Source organism: Mesocricetus auratus, unplaced genomic scaffold (genome assembly GCF_017639785.1).
Source record: "Mesocricetus auratus isolate SY011 unplaced genomic scaffold, BCM_Maur_2.0 Super-Scaffold_100676, whole genome shotgun sequence".
Taxonomy (NCBI): domain Eukaryota; kingdom Metazoa; phylum Chordata; class Mammalia; order Rodentia; family Cricetidae; genus Mesocricetus; species Mesocricetus auratus.
The window spans coordinates 118444155-118468677 of NW_024429266.1; the positions used below are offsets into that span (position 1 = coordinate 118444155).

At 46.8% G+C, this 24523-nt stretch overlaps 1 protein-coding gene across 1 annotated transcript; it reads right to left on the reverse strand.

The window, feature by feature from the left end:
* Window positions 1-17531: 17531 nt before the first annotated feature.
* On the reverse strand, window positions 17532-21064 carry LOC121136529 (vesicle-associated protein-like). Its single transcript, XM_040737078.1, has 3 exons — window positions 21050-21064; window positions 18302-19144; window positions 17532-18215 (listed from the first exon to the last, which is right to left on the reverse strand). Exons 1-3 carry the CDS (start codon window positions 21062-21064, stop codon window positions 17532-17534), a joined length of 1542 nt encoding a protein of 513 aa, XP_040593012.1.
* Window positions 21065-24523: the final 3459 nt, after the last annotated feature.

The following is a 24523-nucleotide window of genomic DNA, read 5'->3' on the forward strand; positions in this document are numbered from 1 at the left end:
CACACTTTCCTTCCTGTATTTCTTCTCTATCCAAATCGCTGGCTTCTTTATGGCCTATTCCAGTTGGCTAGCCACTGGCTCTACCCCCTTATTCAAAGTATAACTTTATTGGGCAGTTTCAGGAGTGTCAGAATGCTATCAAAATATTCCCCAACAACACACAGTGAAGAAAGGACTACAGTTCAGTAATAGAGTATTTGTACAAGATACTGGGTGCTATCTCCAGACAATAAATCGATAAAAACTATTTAAATGTGTATATTAAATTTACAAAAAATAACAATAAAACAATTTTACAGAATTTTGTTTATCTAGAGATCTGCTATCGGGTAGATAAAAGGAGGGTGATGTAAGGTAGACAAAAAGAGGGTGATAACAGAACAGATTGCTCGAAGAGAAACCCACAGTGAACACATTCCCAAGTTGTTGTGGCACTGAACATGTCAAACAGGGAATCTGGCTGGGTCCTGTCAGTCTCACTCTACAGAATAATAAGGCTTCATCTGGAGAGGCTGCAGTTGCTGTGATTTCAAGAGCCAGAATTTACCAAGCTGCTTTAGGAGAGGGTCACAATATGTCTGTTCTGGATCCTGCTGCCAACCTGCACAGTCGTTTCCAGAAGGTTCGGAAAGAACCATTCAGCATTCTGTATGTTGTCTCCCATAGCATTTGTGCTAGCTTGCTTTTTGTCAACTTGACACAGGCTAGAGTCATCTTGGGAGAGAGAGCATCAATTGAGAATCTTTCCATCAGATTGATTTATGATAGATGTGGGAGGGCACAGACCGTTGTGGTTCTGGGCTATACAGAAAATAAACTGAGCAGACAATGTGGAGCAAGCCAGTAAGCAATGTTCCCCCCAGCTTCTGTATCAGTTCCTGCCTTGAGCTCCTCCCCGAATGACTTCCCTTGGTGGTCAAGCAGGACTGGAACATGAAAGCCAAATAAACACTTCCTAAGTTATTGTTGGCTATAGTATTTATCACAAGAATATAAAACAAGCTAGGACGATATTGTCAGACTGAAACAGACATGCTAAGATGGATGAGTGTTGTGGCAAGGTCTGGTCAACTCCTCTCAAAACATAATAAACCTGTGTTGGGAGTGCCTCAGGTACCTTGATCTTTTGGAGCCAAACCTGTACTTTCTAAAGTCTAAAGATTTATGTAATTCGCCTTTATCCTTAGCAAAGAAGCCTTCTGGGGGTACTCAGAAGAGAAACCACAAGTTAGAACATAGGAACACCATGACCCAGAAAGCTTGTCCAAATTCAGCCAACCCTAGCCATCACCTAGACAACGGTCATTAGCCCACCCATTCCTCTCCCTCCTGAACTTTTTACCTTGCCAATATCCTGCTCTATGTGCTTAAACAATACCCTGCTACGTGCACACCTGGTGTGCAAAGCAACCCTCTCACCCTCTCACCCCCTCCCATTTTCCTGCTCTACCACGTATATTAACTGCCCTGAGAAAAATAAAAATTGCCACTTGATCAGACACCTTCTTTCGTGTCTCTTGGCCCCATCCCTGGTCCTTAGGTCTCTTGCTCTGGGTTGACGTGCAGGTCACAACAAACCTGCTTCTTAGCCGACAAACCTGCTTCTTAGCTATATGTTTATGGTATTTGCAACACTTTAAATTCAGTTGACCACAATGAGACCAACTACATTGTTGAGAACCTCAAAAGTTAACAGAAAAACAATTAAAATGTAGAGGAAAAATGCTGTTGCTGACAGCTGCAGCAGTGACGCAGAGTAACTTAAAAAATCCCAATTTTTTTCTTGAGTATTGACCTCAGTTTTTCTAGAAAGGAGTTTAAACTCAGTTCTTAACATCATGTGTAATAATTAGTTAAGAACCCAGAGTTCAGCCAGGCGTTGGTGGTGCACGCCTTTAATCCCAGCACTTGGGAGGCAAAGGCAGGCAGATCTCTGTGAGTTCGAGGCCAGCCTGGTCTACAAAGTGACAGCCTCCAAAGCCACAGAGAAACCCTGTCTCGAAAAACCAAAAAAAAAAAAAAAAAAAAAAAAAAAGAACCCAGAGTTCTTGTAATGCCTCCATTGAAGGAGTTTTGGAATGAGGTCTAGTTTAAGCCTTTATAATGTTTTGGTTTCTTTGCTTTTGAAATTAGGAACTATGCTTGAGTTCTCTGCTTAATTAATATGCTTGAAGTTCCTGCTGCCAGTCTTGACAACAACTTTTAATTAAGAATTAAATCCTCTCAGAGATATATGCACATTATTTGACTATTTAAAAAGCAAAAAAAAAAAAAAAAAAACCAAACCAAAACAACAACAACAACAAAACCCTTTGGGTATTTTCTAATCTTTCCTGTATAGCTGAGCCAGTGTTGGTGGCCATCTTTAAATTTTTTTTTTGCTTCATTATTTTCTGCCTTCACATGAACACACCTTGTGGTCACAGAGCTACCAAAAGACAACTCTGCTTTTTTGTTTGTTACCATCTTATTGGTGGAGAAGCCCACAGACACCGGATTGAATACTGAGTAGCAGAACAAATGGCTCACAAAATGAGCAGTGACTGTTGGGAGAAATGGGTGGTTTCTGTGTGTTGGGAAGAAACTGGCTGATATTTATCACTTGAAAGCAACATTTTTTATGCACACAAGCTGGGCCCTGATAATTCTAGCTTTGGGGCATCAGAAGCAAGACTGTGGGCTATGTGGCAACTTGCAACCAGCCTAATATCCTGAGCTACATAGGGAGATCTTGTCTTAAAAATAAAACAAAACCACACGGATGTTTTATTTACTTTGCAATACTTCACAGTAGTATAGATAAAACCTTTCTTATGATTCAGCAATTCCTCTTCTAATGTATATCTCCAAACAGACTGAAAATAAAATATGTGTATGCAAATCTTCAGAGCAGCTCCATTCACAGTAGTCAGAGGCCCACAAGACTATGGAGGATTAATAAGCCATGCATTTTCATATAGGAATACTATTTAGCCAGAAAATGAAATGAAGTGATGATACATGATACAGTGTTGACAAATATATTGCTATTTACAAGAAACAGAAAAAGAAAGTCACTTATTAAGTTGTTCCAAATATGAGTTATCCAGATAGGTAAATCCGCAGAAAGAGAAAGCTGGTTAGGAATCACCAAAGATCAGGAGAAGGAGGTATCCCAATAACCATTTAGGGAGTGTGGACTTCCATTTGGGGGTCACAAAAATGTTTGAGAACTGAAAGGTAGAGATAGTTGTATGATGTGGGTGTATTAACTGTCATGGAACTGTTTATTTTAAATGGCTAATAAAGAAACAGAACCCCCCTTAGTATTTATGAAAATGCAGTTTGGGAGAATACTTGTGGGAGCCTGAACATTGAGATCCTTTGATTTCAAGTGGGGTGACATATTTAAAGGATTTGACATGATCCATGGAGATGTTACTCTATTCCTATGTACAGCAAATGAGAGGCTCTTAGTTTTGAAATGGATGGTTCTAGAAGCTTTACCCCAACCCTGGAAGTCCTGGATGGGCATTGTTGGAAGAGAGAACCAGTCATTACCAATGTATTTGACTCGTGGTTGGCTGGAGTTGAAAGTGTAGAGGTCATTGACACAGAGGTCTGAATACAGGCTGTATCTTCTGGGGATTTGTATTGTTCCTGGCTCTATCTTCTGGGGGTTTGTGTTATTCGTGGCATGTGAAAACATCTGAGTCATGGCCATGTGCAGGCATGTGAGTGTGCATAGCAAGGAGGCCTGTGGAGCCCACTTATCCCCAAGGGTCTCAAACATCCTTGCTCCAGAACCACTATGATATGAGAAACCAGTTATCAAGAGGGTAGAAAATGCTTTTCTAGGAGATACACTTGCCTTGAGTCATTCAGGGTCAGTATTTGAATCACGAAGAGTCATTCACTAGAATCACAAATTACTCATAAAGTTGATAACCTGAAATAATGTATTAGGTGGAAAGGAAAGATTACAAATCTCTACCCTCTTCTATTCTGGCTTGCCCAGGCTCTGCCAGTGGGAGGGAACGTTTTCTTACAAGACTGACTCAGAAGTGTTGATGGTTTTGCTAGTTGCATGCCTTGTCCGAGGTTTGAAACTAGTACTGTGTGTAAAATGCTCATCAACTTCTGTTTGACACAGTAACAGTTCTAGCCTTGCAAAAATAAGAATCTGATCCCAAGGCCAAGAACCAGTGACTGAGCTCTGTGGACTTGGGTTTTCCATGGTTCCCACTTTTTTCTCTTTATTCCATTGTATTTCTTTTATGATTGTCAAATCATTTACAAGGGGAATAGAGCAGGTTGGACAGCTTTGGGGATACCTCTAATTAGCATGGGACATACCTAATTAACATAGGACACACATGGGCAACATAGACAGGTCTCGCCAGGCCAGTTGGATCTTGAAACACGATGGGGTGCCTTCATTAAAACAGTTCAGTGAGTGTCAATATTGATCCTCCCTCTCACTGCAAATAAGAGTTCCTTCTGAATTCCAATCACAAGCACTTGTTGGCTTAGCAAGCTGGGCTCCCTCGTGTAAGGTAATTTTCTGTGCTGTCAAGCAGTTAAGCACTTTCTCAGCGTATTTAATCACTAGTGAATTTATAGTGACAAATTAGATTATTACTCTTTGCTGTTCCAAGTCCTTCTGCCGTTTTGGATTAGTGTGTACAGGGTCAGATGGTCCCAGGAACTGTTCCAAAGTGAGCCAAGAACTGAGAATACCGGTCTGGTGTGGAACAGGGTGCAGGCTGCAGTTTCTCAACTAAGAGTAGTAAATGGTTCAAAGGTAGCAAAGACACTTTAAAACCTCGTGGCACTGAGAGTGCAAGTACATCACCACTGACTTACATCCCTAGCCCTGAAGAGCTGTTACTATTAAGGAAGACTGTCCTCTACCTGGTTTTAAAATGACAAAAAAAAAGTCAGGAAGAAAATCGGAATGTATTTTTTTCTTGAATTTTGTCAATCCTATAAAAATAATCTCTCTTGAAGAGTTGTTTTGAATCTAGTTTCATTAACCTGTTATAACAAAAGCAAACTCTAAGACTAAAAGCCAGCAAACTATTGAGAAGCACTTATGCAAGCAAACTGAAGACTGATGCTGTGAGTGCCCGGCGGGAAAGAAGACATCTAAAGAGGGGAACCGTGTCCTCTCGTGCTATTGGGCCGTCGGAATAGTGGTCCCAACAGAACTCGAATTTCTCCTGAAATTCCATGCTAGGAGACTGGAAAGCCTGGAGCCAGTCAGAGGGGAATCTACTTGTCTCCCAGAAAGAGATTCCACACAGTTCTGACAATTGGTCAGACGACCTTCCAGAGAACTTGAAGTCCAGACAGTGATGAGTGGGACCACACCTTGACCAGGGCTGTTTAAACATCGGACAACATACCTCTTGCCCGATGTCAGGACCCCAAGATGGACTTAGAGTATATTAGTCCTTGCTGTAATAAAATGCCCCTTTGTTCTTGACCAAAAAAAAAAAAAAAAGACGAAAGGTTTATTTTGTTTCAAGGTCAGAAGGTAGCAGGAGCTGGAGGTCACATTGCATTCACAGTCAGGAAGCAGGGAGCAATGGATGAGCAACTCCCTCTCTCCTTTTCATCTGTGGCAGTCAGATGGTCTTCCTACCTCTGTTGCTAGCCTGGGTAAACGTCACAGACTTACCCAGAAGACTACAGGCAAGCTCAGGGGCCGATCATCTAGATAATCCTAGAGTCCATTAAACTGGTCATCAGTCTGCACAACCAGAGTCACTGGCCACACTAAACCAGTCCCGTCCTCTACTTTTCACCATGACCAGTGTCTTTATACATGGAGAACAGGTAGCTAAATCCAGCTTGTTAGGGTCCCTGGAGTCCAGACTCTAACCGAACAATGCCTGAAACAATGTAGCAAAAGAAGGCCTGTGGTGCTGGCGTGGGAGTTCCCACTTCTAATTCCAGCTCCAGGGAGGCAAAGGCAAGAGGATCAGGAGCCTCAGGCCAGCCTGGTAAGACCCTATCTCAAAAAAGAAGAAAAGAAAATTAGAGGCGAGTGAGTGAGTGTGTATGTGTGTGTGTGTGAGAGAGAGAGACAGAGAGAGAGAGAGACAGAGAGAGAGAGAGAGAGTTGAAAATGATTATTTGCTCTTCAAGAACAAACACATTTTGCCTCCTGTCTCAAAGCACCCTTAACTTGTAGTAGGTGGGATCCCCTGTACACTGTGTTATACTCGATCCATTCCTTTACTTTTGTATTAAAGAATTTAAATTTCCACTTGCACACTTCTCCTGTTGCATCAGGATGCCCAAGAGAACAAAAACCATCATCCACCAAATGCATACAATTCAATGCACGCTTAGGAGGGTTCTACAGGCCACTCCCAAGGCTGCGTGCTTCCTACAGGCTACCTGTGAAGGACTCAGTGCTCACCTTCTATCCCAGGCCTTGGAAACAGGCAGTATGATTACTGAACAGGCATTCAGTAACTGGTTGCCAAGTAATCAAATAGTCCAGTGAGTGAAAAGCTCAGTGGATGAATAGGCTCTATTGTGTGAGGTAGAAAAGGCACCGTTTTGCAGGGCAGTTTCAGTTCCCTGATTTACAAACAGAACAGTCAGCACAGAAAAGTCAAGCTAGGAAGAAGTGAGGAGTTGGCATTCTGCAGAGCAACACAGCCAGGCAGTTTCTAGAAAGCCAGTGGGGAACAGAGGAGACTGGCTGTACCACATCTTTAAAGGAACGGTGGGAGAGGGCAGCCTGGCCTGGTTCCTTCTAGGTGTGTTTTCTTAACTCTGTTCTAGTCTGAGAAGTCAGAAGACAGATGGCTGAGTCAGGGTGACTCCCAGGGCTCCGCTGCTAACAACCTGTGGGTGTGACACTGGGGACAATGCCTCCCCTTATTGCAGACTGCATGCTGAGGAAGACAGCCACATTAACTTTCCAATTTCTCTCCCGTGACAATCTATGCTACTGCAACTCTCCAGCTGCTACAGATCACCCTTGATAGTGGGGAGTACTTCTCCCAGGGGCACCAGGGCCATCATCTGCCTGAACTTGCTATCAGCAGTTTGCTCCCAAAGGGGTCCCTGGGCTGCCTCAGACAATTTTGTCTCTGTGTCTCACATGTGGGACCTAATCTCATCACACAGTCTCTGACCTAACTTCAGTAGCAGCTGTAAGACCTGAGGTTGGATTTGCCACAAAGGACGCTGAGCGCAAAGAAGCCCTCGGTCTCGACAGTGTTCTGTGCCGAGTCTTTCCCATTCTGCACAGCTATTCCAATCCCTTGCCTGCCTTGCCACACCGCCTCATTGTCAGCAAGGGGCAAACCTCACATTTAACTTGACAGAGATAACAGATGACATTTGGTACTTTCCCTCCTGTATCATGCCTGCTGTTACTTGTCCTCTGATGTCCTTACACTTCAGGAAAGATGATGTGTTCGTTATCTATTGCTACATAACAAATTAGTTACCAATTGAACAGCATAAAAGAATAATCATTTTGGGAGTGTGACTGGAGAGATGACACAGTGGTTAAGAGTGGACGCTGATCTTCCAAAGAAAGACCTGGAGTTCAGTTCCCAGCACCTGCCTTGTACATGTCATACTCACCTGTAAACTGCAGCTCCAGAGGATCTAATGCCCTCTTCTGGCATCCATGGGCACACACACACACACACACACACACACCTCGCCACCACCACCACCAATAATAATAACAATAATAACAATAACAGCAATAAATCCTTTTAAAAGACCGAGCTTTCATGACCTCACAACTCCATTGAGATGGCAATTTGGAAGTCATTTCCTGGGCAGCTCTGGCTCAGCACCTTTCATAGGATCACAGACAAGGTGTCACTGGGCCACTATCATTTGCAGATTCTTTTCCAAGGTGGCACACTCACAGGGCTGTTGGCAAGAGACCCTCATTACCTGGGACTCCCCAGAGAGTTCCTTGGATGTTCTCTTCTCTCTCCTCTGGATTCTATTAATTGAAGGGAGTGACTAAATGCCCACCTGACCTTAGAAGCAGCACCCTCCACGGCCTCTGCATCAGCTCCTGCCTCCCAGGACCCTGCCCTGTGTGAGTTCCTGTTCTGACTCCCTTCAATGGTGGGCTACGACATGGAAGTGTAAGCCAGATAAACCCTTTCCTCCCCAGCTTGCTTTGGTGTTTCATCACAGCAATGGTAGTAATCTTAGCGAGGACACTTCCTGTGGGAGGGTCTAACAACTCTGCTTAGTCTTCTCCTTTGACGTCGCCTCTCAGCTATCCTCAGATGGTAGTATGGACAGAATTGTGATGGGTTCCTGGGTCATGCACCTTCCACAGTCTTCCTCTCTGCTCCAGCCTCATCTCTCCTTGCTTACCTGTATCACAATTCTGTGCGGTCTACCTCCTAATCCCCTTCTAAATCAGTCTCTCCATTTTGCTCTATCTTTCATGCTCGCATCACCTTTGGGAGGAATGTTTCAGAAATGGTTTAAAGTACAACTGACACTAACCTATGAAGGACATCCATCATATATAGATTGCCACCGACTTAGTCACTCTTCTATTGCTGTGGAGAGACACCATGACCAAGGCAGCTTATAAAAGCAGGCATTTAATTGGGGGCTGGCTTACAGTTTTAGAGGTGGGGAGCATGGCGGCATGCAGGCAGGCAGGCTTGGCACTAGAGTAGTAGCTGAGAACTTGCATCTTATCAGCAATTTGGAGGCAGAGAGACAAGACTGGGCCTTGTATGGGCTTTTGAAACCTCCCCCAACAAGGCCACACCTCCTAATCCTTCCCAAAACGACTGAAGGCCAGGTGTTCAAATATAAGAGCCTACAGTGGCTGTTCTCACTCAAACCACCACAGTCAGCAAACAAGCAAAGTAGTTACAAAGTGAAGACCCTAGTAGGGTGCAAGAAGATGTTTGTTTGGAGCCTGGGGAGGTGGCTGAGTTGGTAAAGTGTTTGCCACCAAACTCGTGAACCTGAGCTCAGGTTCTCCTTATCCTGGGCATAGCTGGGATTCAGGCATGCACACACTCCTGGTTTAGTGTTTTTGATGCAGTTATCATCCACTGGATGCCGGCTTAAGATGAAGCCCTTAGTAGCATTTCAGCAGCAAGACATCAGACCGTGGTGGTGTCTTCACAGCGTGAGGTGTCATAAACACAATTTTAGAGACACTTGGACCCATTTCACACTCAGCATCCTAATTAGCCTAGACTCAGCTGGAGGAAGAGTCTAATGTCTCTTTTATCCCTGGAATTCCATTACTTCTTTTGAGGCTTTTGTAACTCTCAGGACTAGTAGGATTGTGGGCTACAGTTCAGTTAAGACAGACAAACGTGACCAACTGTGGTATTGAATGCCTTTAATAGCATCAGTCTAGGGACAGGTATCTGTAAGATCAAGGGCAGCTTGGTCCACATGGCAAGTTCCAGGTCAGCCAGGGCTATCTAGTAAGATGCTGTCTCCAAATAAACAAACAAAAGCAAACACATTAGAAGGTCACACCAGTCAAATTCATTATCTGGAAAAATTGCAGCCACTTTAATTGCTTGAGATAGGTGAATTGTGGAGTGCAAAAGGGTTTTTAAGGAAGAAAATGGGCAAAAAGGACCATGGCAGTCAGTTCATAATCTACTGCTTTGACCCATACAAAAGGGAGCCCAGAAGAGATGAAGGGGGGTGGCAGATAATAAAATGTAAGCTCAAAGCAGATTCTTTATCTGAAAGTCCTGGGTAGAAACCATGTATACCTCGTGTCATCTACAGTCATAAACCTCAATGGCTTTCTGTTTTCAGAGCAGAGTGCATCTAACAGCTGTTCACTAAACCACATCTTCAGCGGAACTGGGTGCCCAGGCTGTAGATTCCTTAGAAACCTTGCAAAAGCGTCATGAGCTCCTGAGTTACCCACATCTTACACATAACCATCTGTAAGTAACCCCAATAAATATGGCTTACCAGGCTGGGCTTGGTTAAATCATTTACCTGGTCTCTTGATACCTGTCTGGGGTGAACAGGGACACGTCCAGTCTCCCCCAGAAAAATAACAACGAAAGATATTCAAAGATCATCCTTATTCTGAGCTCTCATTATAGACTTTCAAAAATTAATTCATATCGTTGTTATTTTGCTTAAGATTAGAAATTAGAAAAAAGGAAAAAGTGTTGCAGGAGACAGGAACTGGGGACGGGAACCGGCGCAATACAGCATGAGCCATGGAGGGTGTATTAATTATAGTTTATTATAGTGAGACCAGAAGGGGGGAGACAGACATGAGAGAGTAAGGAAAGAAGAGAGAGAGAGCGTAAGTGGGCAGGGCTCTATCCTTTAAAGGGGTCCTTTGCACCTGCATGCAGACTGGTTCTCATGGAACCCTGGGCTGGCCAGAGAACTGCCAGAGTGCATTTTGCAAGGAAACAGGGCAGGCCAGAGTAATATCTGAACCTTTCACATATGCCTTTGTATGTACATACTTAAACATACGTAAATTAAATAAGTCAATAAATTAAATAAGACAATAGCTTTCACCCAAGGTTTAAAAACACTCCTCATGCCAGATGTGGTGGCACACATCTATAATCCCAACTATTTAGGAGCTCGAGGCAGAAGGAATGCAAATTCAAGGTCTGCCAAGGACTGCATAGTGAGGTTAAGGCCTAAGAAAGTCAGCCAGAGACAGAATAGGATGAGCACACTCTACACAGAGGTTGAAGTCTCCCAAAGCTCTGGAGAAACATTTATTTGATGGTTAATATTTTGAATTTAAGAAACCCAAGGACTGCAATGAGCTCTAACCTAGGTAAACACACACAGATGTGCGGACCTGATACCTAATCCTAAAAATGCTGGAATATCCTAGAAACTGAGGCACAACTCACAGGAGAATCCCAGCCTGACCTACAGTCTGTAACAGAAGTACTAAGTCAGCTCGGGGAGAAGTCACTCTGAGAGGAAGGACAGCTCTTTACTGAAGTGCTGGCTAGCAAGGATTAAAGCCCAAAGAGTCAATGCTGAATTTATGTTACTAATTTACATACTTTAAGCTTGCATTCCACAAACACTGCCCTCCCTAAATTCCCTGTGGGTCCTGGCCCCAGGTTACATTTTGAACAACTGAAGCAGAGCCAGGAGTCTGCAAGTCTGGCTGCTTAAGCAGATAGGATGTTTCACAGCAAAGATACTGTATATTGTCAGGATTATTTTAAGTGTTGTTCTTTTTGAATAGTGGTTACCTAGGGTCAGCTTGCCCATAGGGCAGAATTACGTCTTTCCTGACAAGAGTGCAGTGGACTTAATGGCAGATCTGGACTTCATGGTGGTTGTGCCTTGAGGTGCCTGTTAGAACCACGTTCTTTGGGGATGGGCCTAGTAGCTGGTCAATCCTAGTGACATTTACATCCTAGCATGGAAGGCTTTGCTTATCTCTGAAGGCATGGCATTCTCAGGTGACAACCTTCCAGAGTTCCTAGTTAGTACTTTGATTTTCTCCCTGGTCTCAAATCAGCAGCCCACATTTCAATAAAGGGCATGGGGCTCAGGTCTCAGCAGGCCTGAGACAGCAGACAACACCCCTCTCCACTCACAAGAGCCTCGTATGGCTTTGATGGACAGAGGACTTGGGGCAGCATCAGCGAAAAGAAAACACTAAGACAAATGACGTTTGACCTTTGCAGAGTGCGAGACAGTTGCCCCAGGTTAGCCTGATAGACTCCATGTGTTACTTTTATTGTTGTTGTGAGTAATGGTTAAAGTGCACAAGACTTAGTGTGCAGTGAGTACATTAATATTCATGTTTACGCCTGTGTAAACATTACAAAGATGATAAGGACATTTTCCAAACCCACCAAGGTCCTTCATGCCCCTTCCAGCCCCTCTTCTCCCATCCCGTGCTAGAGGCAACCACTGTTCTGTGTCCTAGCACCATAGATGAGTCGGTGTTTAAATGCTGCCCTGCAAGTCCTTGTGGGGACTACAGACCTTGGCCGGAGGCGCACTTCCCCATCAGCCTGGGAGCAGGCAGCTATGAGACAATGTTTACTAAAAACATGTTTACTAAAAACAATACAGTGAAGCTGGGCGGTGGTGGCGCGCCTTTAATCCCAGCACTCGGGAGGCAGAGGCAGGCGGATCTCTGTGAGTTCGAGGCCAGGCTGGACTGACAGCCTCCAAAACAATACAGAGAAACTTTGTCTCGTAAAAACCAAAAAACCAACCAAACAAACAAAAACAAAAACAAAAAAAACCAATACAGTGCCCGGAGCAATAAGTTCCTGATAAGGGCTGGCCCACTGGAACGCCCTGACCTCGACCTTTTCCAAAGACTAACTGCCTCTTTCTGACCCACCCACCTCAGCCTCTGGTGTCAGGGTGTATATAACCAGCCAGGGTAGGAATAAAGAGAGCCTTCTTGAGGAGCCTTCTTGAGAAGCCTTCTGGAAGCCACCGACTGGTCTCTGTGTCATCATTCCCGACACCCTCCGCACATTCTCGGACACAGGCGCGGCAAGTCCTGAACACCGCTGAATGATATTTAGTCTTCACCAGAAGGATGGGAAATCAGAGGTAGAGTCATTGTAACAAAATATACAAGGAAACATTGTCAAAAGACTGTGGGAGGATCTGAGCTTGGTAAAGTGGGAGGATCTGGAGCTCCAGGCCAGCCTGAGCTACAGAGCAAGATCCTGTATCAAAAATCAATCAGTGATGATCTCATCACAAGCAGAGACTGCATCAGATATGGAGTGTGGCTCCATGGTAGAGAGATTTCATGGCATGCCAGAGACCCTAGATTCAACTTCTAGCACTGCCCAGGAGCTGTCCTGTTACACACCATTATTTCCACCAGGGGGCAGCACTTCACTAACAGGCGCTGGCGTTCTTTCCTCATCCCATGCGCTTCTCCCTTTGTACATCACAGTTAGAGAACTGGCAGAGGCCGGTTTCATGCAGGTAGTTGCTGCTTGTTTTAGTTTGTTTTGTTTTTGAGGACACAGATAGTATTTGTCCGTAGTATTCCATAGTCTCCTGAAAACGAAACCTGAGCTCTGGTTCCATGTAGATCTTCCATTTGTCTTTCTAGTGACAAGCCTCTGTTGGTTACCGCCCTCGGGCTGGCTCAAAATTTGAGATTTTGGGTGAGTCCGATCAGTGCCACTCACTGGTTAAGAGACTGGCTGTTTAGCCTCACAACATCTCACTTCTCATCTGTAGAGCGAGGGGTGTTGTGGCACTCCGTGCAGGATGTGATGAGTGTCAGAGACCCTGCCACACTGTGCATAAAGCCAATGTTAGTTCTTAGGGAGCAGCTGGCTTATAAACTCTATTGCTCTCCAGGCTTCTCCCGTTCTATGGGCAAGAAGAAACCTCACTCAGGTTTATTTTAGTGTTCATTATTATAACCATATAGGAAGATAAAACAATTGATGGTGGTTATCTCTAGTGACAGGATGAGAAGTGAGTTTTACATTTCTCAGGCTTCCCAAATTCTCTTCTGCATGTGTTGTTTTGTTTTGTGATGCTGGAGACTGGGCCTCAGGAGCACTGGTCAGGTGCTCCAGCAATGTCCCACACTGACAGCCACTAAGTATTGTTAAATAAGCACAAAGAAGCAATGGAAATAGTGACGGTTTCTTGATCTTAGCTCTCAACAATCCTCCTCAATATCAAAACGCTTTCACCCTTGTTCAGGAGCATCCGAGGCCGAGCTATAGCCCATCTACTTGGGGATCGTTAACATTAAGCATGCCACTTTATATGTAACGTAGCAGATAGTTGGTATTCATTTCCTACAGAGACCCACAAAGGTAGCTGCTTCGATTACAGATCTGAGTATTTCCTCTAAGTTTTCTCTTTCTTCACCCACCTCTAAGTAGTGATCGTGTTAACAAGCTAACTGAATCCTCTCTCTGCTGAACTCCCCCAGCTGGTTTTGGGCAGGTTTCAGAAAGCCCTTCACCAGAGTGCCCAGAACTCCTGACAGGAAGAGTGGAGGTGCATTCTTGAGTTGGGGTAAAATCTTTAGACTGCACAAAGCTACAACAAAAGGAAAATGAAGTGCACTGTGAGTTGGCTGCACATTAATTCTCCGTGAACCCCGGGCGAGCTTTCCTGCAGTGATACGAGCAAACTTCTAACACTGCCCAGAAGCCTCATGCTTTGCCCCGGGTCTTAGGCGTTTCTTGCCTTCTGATCCTCTACTCTGTAATCTGCAGTACTCTGTCTCCTCCAGAGGCTTCTGATGATGGTGCTGGCCTATTGCTATTGTTTGGCTCCTGCAGTCATCACTTCGTTGGTGAAGCTGTCTAGACCTTTTCCATACATGATATATTTGGTATTTCTTCAGCAAAAAACAAAACCAAAATGGATGCCATCAGCCCTGACCATCTGACCTGGTTAGTTCTTTCCTCAAATACTACTATTTACTATTTTGCAGTTCCAGGGCCTCGTGGGTGCAGGCAAGCACCTTAGTACTGAGTGTCCCTGAAGAACTCTTTTTTTTTTTCCTCCCAGGGAAATCTGAATGAGAATCCAAAGATGATTGCGGCCAAGCCCCTGAGGTAGAGTCCAGGAAGTGTCTGACCTTCCCAGAGCTTAATTCGTTCTTCTCTTAACCCTGTACCATACCCTAGATTCCTCATGGCTCAAGTGGCCCAGTCATCTAGACTCCTAACTGGGTCTTCAAAGTGCCGAGGCCATGCTGGGGTCCAGAGCCCATGGGGAGGGGGACAAGGATTGCTGTGTGGTCACTGTGTGATTCAGGATATGGGGAAGTTACAGGGAGGAAGAAAAGAAGGCAGCTCGTATGTGTTTGCTCAGGGTGGGCTTCCATCCCTCAGGCTGGGACTTCAGGGAAAGGGGGGCAGAGCCAGGCTATGCCCCCTTCGCCTCTGCTCCTGAGCCCCTGAGCCCTCACAGGGATGCAGAGTTGGGCTCCTCTCAGCCAGGATGTGGTGGGATGGGGAGGGATGCTTCTGCCTGTGGCCCCTATGTCCGGACTATTCAGACTCGGGGTCTACATTTGGCAAACATACTGCTTGCTATCCCCAGGTACCCCATAACTGCTCCCCTGTCATTTAGGCTAGAGATGAACTCATGAATGAAAATCAAATTACGCACCTCTCACTCACACAGGCAGTACTATGGTTTGGATGTCCAAGACTCATCCTGAAATTGTCATTGCTACTGCTGGTATTATAACTTGAGAGTCCTGACTCTTGGGATCCTGATGAACAAACAGTAGGGAAAGTCAGAGAATAAATGGAGATTTAATGAGTGAAGGCACATTGGTTGAAACAGAAAGGGAGCTCAAGCCTATCTATCATCAAGGGGTTAGCAAGAGAAGGGAGGGGCTCGGACATTGTCCTAGCTAGTTTTATGTCAACTTGACGCAAGCTAGAGCCATCTGAGAGGGGAGAACCTCAATTGAGAAACGCCTCCACGAGATCAAGCTATGGGCAAGCTCGTGGAGCAATTTCTTAATCAATGATTGGTGGGGGAGGTTTCAGCCCACGATCGATGGTGTTCCCCCTGAGCTGGTGGTCCTGGGTTCTATAAGAAAGCAGGCCAAGCAAGCCATGAAGAGCCAGCAGTAAGCAGTAAGTAGCAATCCTTCATGACCTCTGCTTCAGTCCCGCTTCCGGGTTCTTGCCCTGGGATCCTGCCCTGACTTCCCTCGATGACTGACTGCATATGGAACTGTAAACAAAAGGACCTTTTCCTCCTCAGGTTGCTATTGGCCATGGTGTTTTATCACTGCAGTGAACATCGTAGCTAGGACAGGCACGCACGGCTGGTTTCCTTGACAGGCCAGGGTCTGGCTGGTCTATCTCAGTCTTGTTCTGCAAGCGGTTCTGAGAAGTCATCCTCCTGTTATCTCTTGAGGGAGGCAGTGAGGGCTCTATGATCTTGTTCTTGTTCCACTCACTGCCTCACCCCTGTGGGCAGGTGCTGTCACTTATAGGCGGGATAGCCTTCCCTGTGAGACTCACTGCTGCTTGGAGGTGCTTCAGTCCCCTGTCATAAAGATGTTTGTCACTCAAGCCTGTCATTCCTGGAGCCAACTGTAGAAGGGAACGAAACATTAAAGGCAAAAATAGAGGCAGAGAGGGTAAAACGGAGTAGTGAAGTCAGTGGCACCGCCACCTTCACTGTGGTGTCATCGAGAAGTGTGCATGGTGGATGGATGCATGAAGGGATGCCATTGCTGTGGGGCTGGTTTAATTATTTTGGGAGTGGCCTTCTTAAGGAGGTGAACTGTCTCACACACATGCACGTGTCTTTCCATGCAATATTATCAGGAGTAATGTAGACAGGGACCCCTATCCCAATGCTGGCCCTCAACCTCAGACATCGCGGTGTCCAGAAAGGCAATGAATACTGAATGTTGCCACTCCTTACCCATTCCCCACTCTCGGGTGGTTTGTTGCAGCAGCGAACCAATGGACGAAGACACCCGGTACCTATGAGACTCTAGCTGCCCACAGAGTGTTTCAGCTAAGTGGTTAAGGCTAGTCAGACTCACACCTAAAACCCTGTGCGTGCTTAGCCCATGCTCCAGTCCTGCCTCGGGTTTAAATGATGTAGGCGTCAAAGCGAGAAGGTTTAGTCCCAGCCTCTTCTAGTCCGATGAGTCAGAGCAGCCAAAGGAAAGTTAAACTTGGCCAAGGATCTGTCGGGCCTTGTGGCAGGTATTTGTGAGAGGCAATCCACCTCAGGCCCTGACGGTGCCTGGATGCCAGAGACGACAGGACTGTAAGGCCCCGACTGCTCCTGGCCTGGGCCGTTTGTCAGATTGTGCTTACAAGTAAACAGCTTTGATAACACCATATCCCCAATCCCAGATAACGAGCAAGCTTGTTCATTGTTTATGACTAAATGATACATTTCCCAAATAGTTATAGGGCATATGCCTATAGTCCCAGCACTTAAGAGGCAGAAGCTCGAGGCCGGCCTAGCTTATAGAATGAGTTCAAGGTCAACTTGGTGTTACCATCTGTGGGTGTTGGTCAGGTTCATTTTCTCTGTCACTGAAAGAATTCCAAAGGCAGGAGAACATCAACGGCAACAGGTAGCATCCCGAGAACCTTGGACACAGCAGATAGGAGCCAACCAGAGAAGAAGGGCTGATCAGGGGTGAGGAAACACTTGCAGTAGGGTTCAAGGAGAGAATGCCCCTCCTCCCACCACGGTAGAATCCATGACTCTACTTGAAGGCTGTGGTTTTTAAGGGTCTTTCTACTCTCACTTAGAGTTGGTCAGTTTAAACAAAGACAGTGAATCTGACAGGTCCACCACTGTGGGGTAAACATGTCCTGATCTAGCTTTGAACTTGTGTAACTGGTCTGGCAACACAGGAGAAATGGCACGTAGGCCTACATCTCTGGCCAGCAGCATGAGGCGTTTTTATTATGCATTGTGGCTCCTCCCTTCTAAGTCCTGGTCCCTCAGTGGGATACATAGAGAAAAACTTCTCCAAAACTCAACAAGGCCCTTCTAAGGAAGTTCAGGCCAAGCTGGGATGAGGCCCTCGCTTCATCTAGAAACTAGCACTGCACGCGCAGTCCACACCGACTCCTGTCTCTGAGCTGGACTATGTCTACTCCGCCCTTGTCTGCTGCATCAACTCCACCCTTGTCTACATCATCTCCACCCTTGTCTGCATCAACTCCACCCTTGTCTGCTGCATCAACTCCACCCTTGTCTACATCAACTCCACCCTTGTCTGCATCAACTCCGCCCTTGTCTGCATCAACTCCGCCCTTGTCTGCATCAACTCCGCCCTTGTGTGCATCAACTCCACCCTTGTCTGCATCAACTCCGCCTTTGTCTACATCAACTCCACTCTTGTCTGCATCAACTCCACCCTTGTCTGCATCAACTCCACCCTTGTCTGCATCAACTCCGCCCTTGTGTGCATCAACTCCACCCTTGTCTGCATCAACTCCACCCTTGTCTGCATCAACTCCACCCTTGTCTGCATCAACCCCGCCCTTGTCTGCTGCACCAACTCCACCCTTGTCTGCATCAACTCCACCCTTGTCTACATCAACTCCACCCTTGTCTGCATCAACTCCACCCTTGTCTGCATCAACTCCACCCTTGTCTGCATCAACTCCACCCTTGTCTGCATCAACCCCGCCCTTGTCTGCTGCATCAACTCCACCCTTGTCTGCATCAACTCCACCCTTGTCTACATCATCTCCACCCTTGTCTACATCTACTCCACCCTTGTGTACATCAACTATGCCCTTGTCTGCATCAACTCCACCCTTGTCTGCTGCATCAACTCCACCCTTGTCTGCATCAACTCCACCCTGTCTGCATCAACTCCACCCTTGTCTGCATCAACTCCACCCTTGTCTGCATCAACTCCACCCTTGTCTGCATCAACTCCACCCTTGTCTACATCAACTCCACCCTTGTCTGCTGCATCAACTCCGCCCTTGTCTATATCAACTCCGCCCTTGTCTGCATCAACTCCACCCTTGTCTGCATCAACTCCACCCTTGTCTACATCAACTCCACCTTTGTCTGCACCAACTCCGCCCTTGTCTACATCAACTCCACCCTTGTCTGCTGCATCAACTCCACCTTTGTCTGCATCAACTCCACCCTTGTCTGCTGCATCAACTCCACCCTTGTCTACATCAACTCCACCCTTGTCTGCATCAACTCCGCCCTTGTCTACATCAACTCCACCCTTGTCTGCATCAACTCCACCCTTGTCTGCATCAACTCCACCCTTGTCTACATCAACTCCACCCTTGTCTGCATCAACTCCACCCTTGTCTGCATCAACTCCACCCTTGTCTGCATCAACCCCGCCCTTGTCTGCACCAACTCCACCCTTGTCTACATCAACTCCACCCTTGTCTGCACCAACTCCACCCTTGTCTGCTGCATCAACTCCGCCCTTGTCTGCATCAACTCCGCCCTTGTCTGCATCAACTCCACCCTTGTCTGCATCAACTCCACCCTTGTCTGCATCAACTCCACCCTTGTCTGCATCAACCCCACCCTTGTCTGCTGCATCAACGCCACCCTTGTCTGCTGCATCAACTCCACCCTTGTCTGCATCAACTCCGCCCTTGTCTGCATCAACTCCGCCCTTGTCTGCATCAACTCCGCCCTTGTCTGCATCAACTCCGCTCTCATCCTGCACGACCCCAATGACGATGACAACAGAGGATAAGCTCCATGTCCTCACTATAGCAGCTGATATCAATGTTGAATCTTTCTAGCCTGGCTTGTTTGAACCAGCTGGAACTGAAGCTTTTAGAATGGACAGAGCACAGCTCCTAAACATCATTGCAGAATTTACAAAATAACTGAGTCGTTTTCATGATGGGCAAGCAAGACTTTTATCTGTCATGCTGAAGCAGCAATTTTGGAAGCAATATTACTTTCTTCCTGGAAAACAACTTAGAAGCACGGGGCCCATATTTTACACTTTGAATATGTTTTCACCCTAAGGACGCGAGGCGAAAAGCACAGAAGCATGACCAGACACTGACTCAGCTTCTCCATCTCTCTAACCACAACATCCAGAGGTGGCGGCACATTTCCACAGGACAATGGACGCAAGAGACCAGTGTCCCAGGATGCTGGGGGCTTGGCCTGCTGAGCAGCGATGGAAGGAACAGCTATTCCTTACAGGGCAGTGGGGCCTGATGGGGCTGTGATGCCCCAACGAGCTGGTTGTGTAAAACAAAACTATGGAAGCCTGCTATATTCATTAAGTTTCTGCTCTCTGTGACTAATTGTTTGGCAAGACCGTAACTCAAGACGAAGGATTTATTTTGGCTCAGTGTGGTGAGACAGCCCACGATGATGGAAAAGACATGGCAGGGATGCCTCTGTGTTCCAGCATGTTTGGGATCACAAGGCAGCTGGTTAAGTAACATTAGTCAGGAAGGAGAGAGGGAGGGGGAAAGAAAGTAGGGCTTGGGTAGGAAAGGAGAGAGGGATAGAATGGACCACAAGCCCCTTAAGATCAGCCTCACAGTGTGCGATTTCCTCCAACTATACCCCACATCCTAAACGTGACCGCCCCCCCATAACAGCGCCACCTGCTGGAGACCATGTGTTCAAGCATTTCACTTACAGTATCCTTTATCTTCCACCCCCTCTCCATATGCCCAACACTGTACACAGCTAAATCATTTCCCCATGGTTTTCAGTTTCCCAGCGAAACTGGAGTAACAGAATGTGTGAGTGATTATGGGTATATACATATGGGCACATGTATATAAGTACGTATATGATTGTGGGGACCAGAGAGTCAGGCATCATACGGTGAGTTGACAGGATGGAATCCCTCTATAACTCCTATAAGCTCCTTCTCTCTCTGCTCCCTGGATGCATGAGGTAAATAGCAGTTATTAAATTCTGCCCCCCAATAGGCCCAGAAACAATGAGCCAGTCACGAGCTATGACCTCTGAAACTAAATCAAAATGACTCCTCCCTCTTTTGTTTCTCTCAAGTAGTTCGCACAGCAATGAAAACCAACTAACAGCTAGAGAGATGGCTCAGTGATTAAGAGCACATGCTGCTCTTCCTGAGGACCTAAGTTTGATTCCCAGCACCTACATCAGGTGGCTTACAGCTGCCTATAACCTCGGCCGCAAGGGGATCTGACACCTTGGACTTCTGTAGGCACTTGCATTCATGTGCACATCTGCTCCCATCACTAAAAATAATAAAAATAATTTTTAAAAAAGGGCTGGAGAGATGGCTCAGAGGTTAAGAGCACCGATTACTCTTCCAAAAGTCCTGAGTTCAATTCCCAGCAACCATATGGTGGCTCACAACCATCTGTAATGAGATATGGTGCCCTCTTCTGGTGTGCAAACATACATGCAGGCAGAACACTTTACATAATTCATAAATCAATTAAAAAAAGAAAACCAACTAGCACAGTGACCCAGTCACACTGACAGATAAAAGAGTAAGTGTCACACAATACGACACTTGGCAGGGAGACAGTGGGCGGTAGTCTGTGGGGGAGCTCCTGAGGAGGCTGAGGTGGTATGTCCCGCTGCCTCGCCTTCATCTCCTCACCCAGAAGGTGGGCATGGAGGCAGAGACACCTTAGCTTAGGGGGAATGGCCAGAGACTCTCAAAGATCCGAGTCCAGCATCCTGCGGCCACACACACACACACACACACACACACACACACACACACACACACACACACACCCGACTTCCTCCTCTTTAGCTGCAACAGCACCGTGTAGTGTTCTCACCTCTGTTCCTCAGTCTCTGACTTGTGACCAGGGTTCCTGGGGAGTTCCCGCCTTTGCCGTTTTGGTCTAAACCTTCTAGAGTTTGTCTGCCAGAATTCACTAACTCTGATCCCCGGTTTACTTAATCCCTTGTTATGCCTTCCGGGTCGCCCCGGTGTCATTTGTTTCCCTAGAGGCATCACCAACATGAGGTGCAGGCCAAGTGTGGGGGGTGTGGCTAGGGGTTGCACCACCGAGTATGGGGAGACGACTAGATATTATGCTGACGATCAGCTCCTGCGAGGGTGGACTTGGACCCCGCTTTCCCAGCCCTGGCACCACCTAGGTGCCGGTTCACGGGGAACTGCTACCCTCTACTGGACGAAGTGAAATCTACTTCCCACAAGTTAACTGACCTTCAGTGAGGGTAGGAAGAGTCCAGAGGCAGGCAGGTCTTGGTGCCCTGATTGTTCACGCGGTAAGACAGAGGCTAGAGAGGGGAAGGATGTCATTTAAGGTTTCATGAAAGTTGGAGGGGAGTCTGGGGCTAGAAACGGAATACCGGCCCTTCCACACAAGGGGTGGGTAGCATCCCTTAGGATTCCTCAAGTGTGGCAGGCTTAGGATCCCAGGCCTCGGTGCCCGAGGAGGTAGCACACTCCTTCTTAGCCTGCAGGACAGACCACCAGGAGAAGGAGGGACAAAGAGGTTCTGGCCACTTACCTCCTACTGGGGATAGAAAAAAGTTGGTACTTCTGACCCAGGTGAGTGCTCTAACCAGGACCAGCCGTCAGCCCACCCTCTGAGGACAACTGTCCCCAGAAAGCTGTCTGTAGACAGGTCTTCTGTAGGTCCAGCCATCTCTACACCTCCTCCCTTCTCGTGTGTCCTACACACAGTTGTAGCTCTTATCACCAACATCACACATGGCTACAGGCTGTGATCTAGTAGTCACCAGGCTGCTCCAGTGATCGCCTCACGTGGCCAAGGGTGTCTTTCCACTCCTGTCAGCAGTTCCCAGAGCTCACTGGAAAGAGGAGGGAACACGCTTTGCTTCAAAGTGTCATAGGGAACCCAGGTCCGGCCGTCTGTAATACACGGTGTCCACAGGTGTCTGGGGATAGGGATGGAAACAGCAGAACCAGAAGAAGCCTGGAGGGTGGCACGTGACAGTTTTTGTGGGCCAGGTTGGGAAATGGTGAATTGCACCCGGTCATGTTCATTGTCTAGAACTCAAGTGTCAAGAAGGCCCACCAGCTAATTATTGACCTGGTGGTTGAATTAGCACCACAATAATATATCTTACAGATTTCCTATTGCAGAGTTCAGTGACTGAGGACCCCACTGCCTGCCGTGTCATGAGGCCCAAGATGGAAGTTTGCCCTTACTGTGCCAACTCCAGCTCCCTGATGATGTCTGAATGCAAGGGACACCAGGAGCCAGGAGACTCCTGTTTTGCCAACTTTGGTTTAAGAACCAGCCCGCCCCCATGGTTTTGCTAAACCTTCCTTAGACTGTGTGCTGGGCTCCCACCGTGTCTCCCTCTTTCCTTCACCCATGCCCAGGCTGTGTTGTGATGTGGTGGCTCTCTCGTCCAAGCTGTTTCCCTCCCTATTTCCTTTCACGTAGGAGCAGCCCCAACACAGACGTCTGTCATAGCACCTGCACATGGAGAAGTCAGTGTCACACAGGAGACACACCCTGGTGTTCTGGGTCCTCTGACTCTAGTTGGGGTCATCTAGGACAGTGGCAAAGTTGCACATAAGACTTAGACAAGATGTCCTGGGAAAACACAGAAATCCCTAATTTCCTCTTTTCATCCACTGGAAACTCCAAAAGGCAGACTGAGGGTGCCATAAGAAAATTTGACATGCAGACTAAAAAGAGCAAGGAAAATGAAATGAAAGGTGCAACTCAGGGCTGGAGAGATGGCTCAGAGGTTAAGAGCACTGACTGCTCTTCCAGGGGTCCTGAGTTCAATTCCCAGCAACCACATGGTGGTTCACAACCATCTACAATTCCATCAGTTGTCCTCTTCTGGCATGTAGGCAGAAAACTGTATATGTAATAAATAAATAAATCTTTTTAAAAAAGAAAAAGAGCCGGTCGATGGTAGCGCACACCTTTAATCCCAGCACTCGGGAGGCAGAGGCAGGCGGATCTCTGTGAGTTCGAAGCCAGCCTGGTCTACAGAGCGAGTTCCAGGACAGCTTCTGAAACAATACAGAGAAACCCTGTCTCGAAAAACAAATAAATAAATAAATAAATAAATAAATAAATAAATAAATGAAAAAGAAAGGTGCAACTCAGAGGCAGCATCTGTGAGGCAGAACAGGAGAATGGCCAGGCTAGGCAATGGCTGAATTGCTGACGTTTCCTGGAAAGAAGAAAGTGGACAGCAGAGGGAGCAAGAACTCAGAGAGCTGGAAGAAAGCAGGGGTGGGGGTGGGGGAGTCTGCCCGAGGCCTCCAGCACCACAGGGCTGAGAAAAGCCTCTCAAGCAGCAAGGGGAGGGTGTAGGAATAAGACCCATCAGCCCCAGTGGTGCTCCAGCAGCGATGGAGATGCTTTGGTCCCAGGGTCAGCTGAGGGCTTCTCTGCCAGCAACAAAGGAGTGCCAGAAGGGGCGTCTTCCTCAAGAGACGGCATGCGCTAGAGATTTTATTAATTATTCGTTTAAATTTGAGACACGGTCTCACACAGGCAGTCAGTCTTCAGGTGATCCTTTCTCGCTCTCCTGAGTGCTGGTGTTACAGGGGTGCATCACATGCCTAGTTTTATTCAGTCAGTACTGGGGACTAGTGCTAAGGTTCTGTGCATGCTAGGTGTCCTAGCTAGGTTTTTGGTGCTGTTAAAAATCAATAACAAGTGCCAGCCTACAATCCCATGGCCAGAGAGTCTGGGAAGCAGAACCTTCATTCAGTGGCTGATGGAGGCAGAGGCAGACTCCCTCGGTTAAGCACTGAGCTGAATTTAAGAAAGCCAGTAACAGAGAGGGAGGACTGATGACCAAAGGGATTAAGACTGGGCTGGTTTATCCTCCAGAAACAGCTGACCTGACAAGGGTTAACTCTTGAATCCCAGGCTGATGCCTGGGAATCCAGCATGGGGCTGATCAAGACCCCTGAATGTGGGTGTCAGTGAGGAGGCTTGGTAATCTATTGAGCCTTGGGCAGTAGATCAGTATTTATCCCGAGTATACACATGGACTTTGGACTCCCATCCAACAATGAGAGATGCACTCTCACTCTGGACTCTCAGGGGAGGGTCTAGGCCCTGACCTGGATGAAATGACAGACTATGGACAC